The sequence below is a fragment of the Drosophila innubila genome (genome assembly GCF_004354385.1).
Source record: "Drosophila innubila isolate TH190305 chromosome 2L unlocalized genomic scaffold, UK_Dinn_1.0 4_B_2L, whole genome shotgun sequence".
In the NCBI taxonomy this organism is placed as follows: Eukaryota; Metazoa; Arthropoda; class Insecta; order Diptera; family Drosophilidae; genus Drosophila; species Drosophila innubila.
Window position 1 is genome coordinate 3,582,769 of NW_022995372.1, and position 8,509 is coordinate 3,591,277.

The following is an 8,509-nucleotide window of genomic DNA, read 5'->3' on the forward strand; positions in this document are numbered from 1 at the left end:
ATATGAAATTGCTGAATATATGAAATAATAATTCAATTTTGACTTTTCTTTCAATTTGAACTACGTTTTTTTTTATTTTACTGATAAAAATCCTTAAATATATTTTAATTTAATTAAATTTAGCTTTGATGTGTCAATATACTCACACAACAAAAAGTTACAAGACTTATTATAAGGACATTAGTAAACCACGTCCATAGTGCATATAAAACTGCTGATGACAGAACTTGTGTTTTGTTCTGCCCGCATGTGTTGGCCAGGACCTTAACACTTTTGTCATTGGAATTGCAAATTTTGTCAGCAACTTGAGCCAAGATACAACACACATACAACAAACACTTGTCACGCATCACACACACACACACACTCACACACACTTATGCACGACGGAAGAGGCTAACATCAAAAAGGTAAAAAGCCGAGCCAAACGCAGCTGGTATTTAACATATTTGAGCCAAAAACTAAAAGAGCAGAATTAAAATTCAGCCGCACTTTGGATATCATTTTGCAAATGAAAAGGAAGCAAAACAGAATAAATTAAGTAGAAAATCGCTTTTATATTTTTCAGGGAGCAACGACCCTCAACATCTGTAAGTGTGTGTGTGTGTGTGTGTATGTTTGAGGAAATGTCCTCAGGCTGAATTGTTGCTTTTATTGCACGTAAATAAAGTCATAAAGTCATCATTACACGCTCGCCAACAAGCAATCATACTAAGGAAAATGCATACATTGAGCGAAAAAATTGAATTTTTTAAATGAAACCATTTTTATTGCAGAATCAAATAATGATAATGATAAAAATTTATATTCCGTTAAGTCTTAACAAAGTAAAGACAGTCTGAAATGCATGAAAATTTAATTATCAATTTTTCAATGTATTTTAACGTCACTAATTTTAATTTAAACAAAATCGTGTAATAAGAATAAAGGGTTCCCAAATACAAACATTATTCTAGGTCATTCAATCGTAAATTGAGTACGACTTTTTCTCTCAGTGTAGATGTGTCTGGAGAGGGAAAAGTCAGAGGGCGGAGACCATCAGTCAAGAGCATTGTTAAATTTAAAGGACAAAGTTTTGTGGTCGCGATAAAAATTCGAAAATGTGCACAAATTACTTAAAACATATTAAAAACTGAATTTTCCCCTTGACATTTTGTACACAACGTAACTGAAATTAAAAATGTACCTCATACACACAATCTCTCTCTCACACACACACATACACACACACACACGCATTAAAATGAATTCCTTTTGGAAAACTTCAGAGGTTGGGGGAAACCGGAAGAAGAAGAAAGTTATATGCACTTTTATGACCCGTTTTGTCATTGCAATTTTACTAAAAACTTTTATAAAGTTTTAACTTTGTTATTAAAAACATTATGAATGTCAGTAAATGCAATGTCATTGATATTAATTTAACAACTAGTGCAACTTTATTCAATTCAACAAATATATACAGTTTGTTAAGTAATTGTTTTGACACTGAAAGTAATTTACATTTGACAAAACAAAACTCTATTTGTGTTATTTTTCATTAAAATAATTGAATTTTGATTTTTTTTTATACCCTGAGACCATTGAAAATGGGCAAAAAAGGGTATAATGTGTTTGGCAGAATGTATGTAACAGGCAGATGGGGCGTTGCAGACCCCCCAAAGTATATATATTCTTGATCAGGATCAGCAGCCGAGTCGATTGAGCCATGTCCGTCTGTCTGTCCGTCTGTTTGAACTCGTCGTGACTTAAAACTTGGTATGTAGGTTCCTGGATACCATAGGCAGATCAAGTTTGTTTTTATTTTTGGATCGAACCACAGTATCATATAGCTGCCATAGGAACGATACATCGAAAATGAAGTTTTAGTATGAAAAAGTTTTTGTTTCTTGAGATATCCGAACCAAACTGCTAGAATATGCATCTGGGCTGGTATAATACATCCTGACCAAATTTGGTTAAAATCGATCCACGATAACATATAGCTGCAATAAAGACGCTTAATCAAAAATTAAGTCTTAGTATGAAAAAGTTGACTTGAATTTAGCGGTAGATTTTAGAATATCGATAAGAAATATCGATGACTATGGGCAGCACTGTGCGTGCTATACTTTTAAAACTGCAATTCGATAAAAGTTTGTACTGTCGATACTTAAAGCATCGATGTCTATGGGCGCTGTGCGTGTCTCACTTTCCAACACTAGCTGACATTCCATAACAAAAACAGCTGATTGTTAAACCGGCGTGCATTAAAAAGGAAAAACAACGCTTTGTATTTTTGGTTAATAATGTTACAAAATATATCGCTGGCCGTGCGCTTACAAGCGCGTCGGCAATTCGCGAGTGCTGCTGTGAAAACTCAAGTGGGAGAGCAGAAGAGTACAAATAAACCGCTAATTTCCTGCCGACGCACACAATTCAATCTCTTGGAGCACGAGAGACAAGACGCAAAGTTCGGGACAGTTACACTGTGCTCCAAGGGCTGGCTGCATAACAAGTCCAAAGGCGATCACTTTTCCCTGAATGCCAGCATCAGTGGCGAGCAGCGGAAAGCGGAGATGCAGCGTCTTGAAGATTTCTTGGGCACGGGTCAAATGCAGCTTCATGAGCAACTTTTACACAACTTACAAAATGTATTGGACATCAAAAAGCTGACAGGTAGGCATGACAGTGCTATCAGATTTTTACGATCTTTTTAGGACTAATTTGATCAAAAAGGGTAGTTAGAAAATAGCTAAAAAATTTAAAGTGTTAAAATCATTAACTTGATCCAAAAGGGCACCTAGGAAAGAGATTATAAAAAAGATGAATGAAAAAGTGATTTAAAAAACAGCTAGAAATAGCTAAATTAAATTTTGAATTGTGCCAAAATAGTTTATTCGATCAAATTAAAGGAGCTAGCAAAAATGACAAAAATATTAATCGTGGTAAAAATTCATTTTAATTTTTTTTTAAATAGCATCGGATATATCGTATTAAATATATTTTTAGTTGCTCTTAAATATCATTATAAATTAACTATCGACACCCATCCCTACTTACAGGCATTCAAAGCCAAGCTATACCGATTGTAGACGGCAGCTTCCACACGCTGATTGCCGCAGAAACAGGATGTGGCAAGACTTTGGCCTATTTGCTGCCTGTGCTCAACAAGCGGTTGCAAGGATTAAGCAGAGAAGGTGACCGTCAGTTAAATACTCCCACCGTTCTCATACTTACACCAGGTCGCGAATTGGCCACACAAATCTCCCAGATTGCTCAGAAACTCTGCACGGGCACAGACCTTAAAGTGAAGGCGTTGCTGGGCGGAAATACAAAGCAGCTGATGTTAAATCCCGACTTTGAGCAGGTTGACATTTTGGTGGCCACACTGGGAGCGATTAGCAAACTGGTCACGACGGGCATCTATCGCATGGAGCAAGTGCGTCATGTGGTGCTGGACGAGGCAGACACACTTCTAGACGATTCATTCACCGACAAACTCACGTATTTCCTCAGAAGATTTCCCGTAAGTAGAATCAATAATAACCTATAAGAACTTTTACAAATAAATAACACAAAACTAGATAACTTGGCAATAGGGAATACAAATTAAATTGAGTTGGGAATACAAATTTATTAAATTACTTATTGTTCAGTCAACAACATTTTTTTAAAGTTCATAATGAAATATAAAATGAGATTTTAAATTAACTTCAAAAAAATGATTCATGTAAAAATGTTGAAAGAGTACATCAAGAACTAAAATATAGCAAACAAAAAATTTGGGAAAATGTAATTAATATATTAGAAAAAAAAAATATTTTTTTTTAAATAATTTACTATATTTGGCGAGAAATTTTATCAAATAATTTATATTTATAAGGAAATAAGATGAGATTTTAAATTAACAACTTTAAGAAAATGATTCAAGTAAAAAAGTTGAAAGAGTGCATCCAGAACTAAAATATAGCAAGCAAAAATTAGGGAAAATGTTTGTTGAAACTTTATATTAGAGAAAATAAATTTAAAAAAATATATATTTTTTTTTTAATTTTACTATGTTTCACAAGAAGTTTTACCAAGTAATTTAAATTTTGGTTAAGTTTCAAACATAATAAGGAACTATCAAAAATGTACACTTCATCTCAACTTTTATAATACATACTTAGAATCAATCATCAAGAATCAATTGAGACTATTTTAATTTTATAAAAACAAAATTTGTGATAAAAAATTTGAAAATTAATTTAAACAAAAAGGAACAGTCAGTTAATAAACTATGTATATCCCTTAATTTTGCTCATATATGTATTTCTTATTTTTTTATTTTCTTTTTTTATACATACTATAGTTGTTTTAAATTGTATGCTTACTGAACCAAATCTTTTCTTGCAGTTTCACAAGAATCACGTTCAGGATGCAAGTACAGTGGGCACTCAGCTACTGCTCGCCTCTGCCACAATGCCAACAAATACCCGAGAGATTCTGCAACGTGTCATCGATGTGGAAACCATAAGAGAAGTTGTCAGTCCATATTTACATTATTTAATGCCGCACGTGACGCAAAAGTTTCTGCGCATTTCCAAGGCTGATAGGCCGGCCAACTTGTTGGTTTTGGCCAAACAGGATCTGGCCAAGCGACGTCCTTTAATTGTATTCAGCAATAAGTCAGCCACAAGTGATTATGTCTCCATTTTTCTGAACAACAGCGGCATTAACTGCATCAATCTGAATGGAGATATGTTAATGAAGATTCGTCTGGGCAGATTTGAGGAGTTCCAGCGTGGTGACTGCGATGTTCTGTCCACCACAGATGTCGGCAGTCGAGGATTGGACACAACGCGTGCACGTCACGTCCTGAACTTTGATTTCCCGCTCCACGTATCCGACTATATTCATCGCTGTGGCAGAATTGGACGTGTAGGCAGCATGGATAAATCTCTAGTCACCAACTTTATCTCATCCCGTCGAGAAATTGATGTGGTACAACGCATAGAACACGCCGCAAGAATCGGCGGACTGTTGCCCGATGTGAATGCAAACATCAAAAACATCATCAACAAGCGAATTGTGGCAGAGATGAAGGAAGCGGGAATCGCAGTGCCACAGGATGAGGCCTTCTAGTTGGATAGTTTATCAACCTTTGTATTTAGTTATTATGTACATAGTTAGTTCATAAAGTTGATTTTCTTGTATGAAATCTGTCTGTATTTTATTTAGTTTTTATTTCCGAAATAATAATCTTGAAGAATTTCGGTTGTCAGCTGAAAATAAGTAAATTTCATTGCTCTGGAGTTCATGAAGTTCATACGCGTATAGAAATTTTGACTTATCTTCTTTTTTGCTTCCAAACTATTCACTGATTTCACATCCGTGATTTAAATTTATTTTTAAATTCATTGCCAGAGCCGAGAACTAAGACAATGTGAATGTAGATAAGACTTTGTATAATAGTATATAGGTATATGTATTATTATGTAAGTGGTTTAAAATTCAATTCTTCGTTTCTAGTCTAATTTCGACTTTGTCAGTCTTCTCAGGTATTCGGTGAAATTCGGTCGCAAAATGTTGCTTAAAATAATTTTTATAATATTTATTATAAATACATTTAATTCGTTCGCTGATGCGATTCCACATTCGGAACATAATGAGACGAACTTATTTCATTCAATAAATTCTCGATTTTCTGAGTTGAGGTACGATCCTTGACACTGTGGATGTCAGTCCACGCTAGTGACGAAAGCCGACCTCAGAATACACTTAGTGCTTGTACATAGCTTTAACTGAAATTTATAAAAATTTATATTTAATTTAGATTCGAACTGGAACAACAGAAGAAAACTGGACTTGATAGAGAGTCGAGAATTCAGCTTCTTGAAGCCAAGCTGGAGCGTCAGGGAATGTTGATAGAAGAACTTGTCAAGGATTTGGTTAAGCACAATTTGAGGACCCTTCCACTCAACTGTACCGGTGTCAAGTCTAGTGGAATCCGCGAAATACTGATCCCCAACTTTAGCAATGAACCTTTTAAAGTTGCCTGTGATGCTGAAACTCAAGGAGGTGGATGGATGATTATCCTAAGGCGGATAGATGGAAGTGTCGACTTCTATCGCAACTGGTCTGATTACAAAGAGGGATTTGGAGATCTCAATGGCGAGTTCTTCTTGGGACTAGATAAGATACACGCTTTGACGACAGACAGTAATCAGGAATTACTCGTAGTCCTTGAGGATTTCGAGGGAAATGAAGTGTTTGAGACGTACGAGGAGTTTGCAATCGGTAACGAGGATCGAAAATATGTCCTACACACTGTGGGCAAAGCCAATGGAACTGCCGGTGACTCACTGTCTTATCATCGTGACATGTATTTTTCCACCCACGACCAAGACAATGATTATTTTCCGGGTAACTGCGCCGTATCCAGCACTGGTGCCTGGTGGTACAATTATTGTCAACGCGGGTATGATGATATGATAATTGTTTTCCAAAGATTCGTTTTATATTTTAATTCTTACAGCCAAATTACGGGCAGATATAAAGTCAATACCTGGGGCAATGGCATCAATTGGAGATCCTTTAAGGGTATGGAGTACTCCCTTAAATCAGCCGTCATGATGATACGGCCCAGAAAGTACACACTACACTATTAAAATCTACTCCAAGAGTATATTCTCATTAATGTTCTTTTTCCTTTCTCTATCTTTAGATATGTTGTCCGATTTACCAGTTTTTAATTTAATAACTTTCAAATAAATAAATTTAAATTTAAATAAGTACTTTCTGTAATCAATGTAGCACTTTAAAAAATATTTTTAAATAAAATCTTAAAAAAGCGCTACATTATGACTTTTAAATACAAATTAAATTTTAATTAATTTTTTCAGTTTATAAATAATAATTAAAAATAGGCATTATTCCCGGACTCAGATGCGCAGGAAGTGATAGCCACTGGTGGCCACCACACGCTTGACATTCGTCAGCGGCTTGAGGAGCTTCCGCTTGGCAATGAGTATATCGGAGTGAACGATGTCGCTGCCGCCGTTGGTCGATGGCGAGTCCATAAACTGAGCGGCAGCGACGCCTTTTGGCTTCAGCAATACGGGACGACAGCCAGCGAATTTGAAGCGGATTGTGCCGGCGCAGTTCAGTCTGAGATTGGGCTGCACCAGTTCCGGAAAGGCCTCCGCTAACGTTGGCTTCGGTTTGAGCGCCTTGCTGGGATCATCGCCATGGCACATGGCTGCCGCCAGAGTGCTCCACTCCAAGCGACGCACGCCAGGCTGTGCTTCGAGTCTATACGCGGGCTGTCTGGCCTGAACATAACGCTTCGAGATCATCTTTTCATAGGCAGCTGCAAGAAATCGCATTTATTAATGAAATTAAGACTACATATTGTTGTAGACTCACTGGCAAAGTGAACCAGAAAGGGCTGCAAAGTTCCAGCTCCACAGCCGAATTCTAACCACTCGTACAAATGTATGTCGTCTCGTCCGCCTAGGAATATGGCAGCTGGCGCCAGATCCCGCCAGAGACTTTCGGGTATATCGTTGACATTGAGTTTATAAATATATGGAATGAACTCCCGAAAAGCGTATTCTCCTAAAGCAATGAGACCTCTTATAGCACGACTGATGTACTTGTAATCTGTAATATAAAAAAAAGATTCATTTCAGACATTTCAAAAACAATTTCCTCTAAAGATATTAAGAAATAATACTGACATTACCAAAATGGAATCAAGTTTATTAAAGATTTGCTTAAAAGTGAAAGATTGAGATTGAAAATTTTAAATGCCTTGCCTTGAAATCAATATCTAGGATCTGGCGGCAAAAAATTACTATAATCAAATTTAAGTGCAGAATGAATTAGAAGACCAAACCATGACCAAAATGATATTCCGATTCAAAATCGGTAAAGTTTTAATAAAGCTGTGAAAGTTCGAAGTTGGACAGACCTTGGGTCTAGCAACTTTACAAGTCACAATTATCGTTAAATTTGTGATGATTTATTACAAGAAAAAAACTAAATTTTCTAAAGGAAAAAAACTTGAGTTCAGAATAAAGAAAGAGGCCAATTCATAATCAAAACGACATTCCGTTTGAAAATCGGTTAAATTTTGACAAAGTTATGACAGTTCGAAGTTGGTCAGACATGGTATCTAGGAACTTATCAAGTCCAAATTTTTGTTATATTTGACATGATTTTGTACAAAAAAATTAAGCATCTTAGAATCGATTTTAAAGTGTTGGTTTGTACTAATTATGATATAAGGAGTTGATTAAAAGTGAAAACTTGACATCTAAAATTTTGAATTTTCAAAATATCAAAGGGACCCTTACCATCAAAATCGAAATCTAGCAAAAAATAATTTTTTTAAGAAATTAATAAAATTTAAATGCAGAATAAAATGGCCAGTCCATGATCAAAATGACATTCCGCTTGAAAATCGGTTCAGTTTTGCCAGAGTTATGACAGTTCGAAGTTGGTCTAGCCTCTGACCTAGCAACTTTACAAGTCAAAATTTTTGTCC

General features: G+C 35.8%; 3 protein-coding genes across 3 annotated transcripts in view; 2 read left to right on the forward strand and 1 right to left on the reverse strand.

Annotated features, from left to right (window-relative positions):
• The first annotated feature begins 2,211 nt into the window (after positions 1 to 2,211).
• LOC117781914 (probable ATP-dependent RNA helicase DDX28) lies at positions 2,212 to 5,177 on the forward strand. The gene is made up of 3 exons (XM_034618799.1): positions 2,212 to 2,655; positions 3,042 to 3,505; positions 4,375 to 5,177. The coding sequence occupies exons 1-3, from the start codon at positions 2,286 to 2,288 to the stop codon at positions 5,101 to 5,103; spliced, it is 1,563 nt and encodes a 520-aa protein (XP_034474690.1). The 5' UTR covers positions 2,212 to 2,285; the 3' UTR covers positions 5,104 to 5,177.
• Positions 5,178 to 5,607: 430 nt separating this feature from the next.
• LOC117781359 (ficolin-1-like) lies at positions 5,608 to 6,777 on the forward strand. Its single transcript, XM_034618106.1, has 4 exons — positions 5,608 to 5,675; positions 5,795 to 6,439; positions 6,497 to 6,610; positions 6,686 to 6,777. The coding sequence occupies exons 2-4, from the start codon at positions 5,880 to 5,882 to the stop codon at positions 6,711 to 6,713; spliced, it is 702 nt and encodes a 233-aa protein (XP_034473997.1). The 5' UTR covers positions 5,608 to 5,675; positions 5,795 to 5,879; the 3' UTR covers positions 6,714 to 6,777.
• A 42-nt stretch (positions 6,778 to 6,819) lies between these two features.
• The window catches only part of LOC117779655, a 2,045-nt gene continuing 355 nt past the window's right edge, over positions 6,820 to 8,509 (reverse strand). Inside the window, exons 2-3 of the mRNA XM_034615920.1 lie at positions 7,387 to 7,623; positions 6,820 to 7,330 (exon numbers count right to left, since the gene is read on the reverse strand). Of these exons, the coding sequence (XP_034471811.1) occupies positions 6,903 to 7,330; positions 7,387 to 7,623 (665 nt within the window). The 3' untranslated portion in view covers positions 6,820 to 6,902. The remainder of the gene's footprint in view (positions 7,331 to 7,386; positions 7,624 to 8,509) is intronic.

Bases quoted from the DNA above. Each gene is read 5' to 3' on its own strand.
- LOC117781914 (XM_034618799.1), top strand. From the start codon at position 2,286: ATGTTACAAAATATATCGCTGGCCGTGCGCTTACAAGCGCGTCGGCAA. The intron at 2,656-3,041 runs GTAGGCATGACA...CCCTACTTACAG, and splicing joins GGACATCAAAAAGCTGACAG to GCATTCAAAGCCAAGCTATA. The intron at 3,506-4,374 runs GTAAGTAGAATC...CTTTTCTTGCAG, and splicing joins ATTTCCTCAGAAGATTTCCC to TTTCACAAGAATCACGTTCA.
- LOC117781359 (XM_034618106.1), top strand. From the start codon at position 5,880: ATGTTGATAGAAGAACTTGTCAAGGATTTGGTTAAGCACAATTTGAGG. The intron at 6,440-6,496 runs GTATGATGATAT...TAATTCTTACAG, and splicing joins TACAATTATTGTCAACGCGG to CCAAATTACGGGCAGATATA. The intron at 6,611-6,685 runs GTACACACTACA...CTCTATCTTTAG, and splicing joins ATGATGATACGGCCCAGAAA to ATATGTTGTCCGATTTACCA.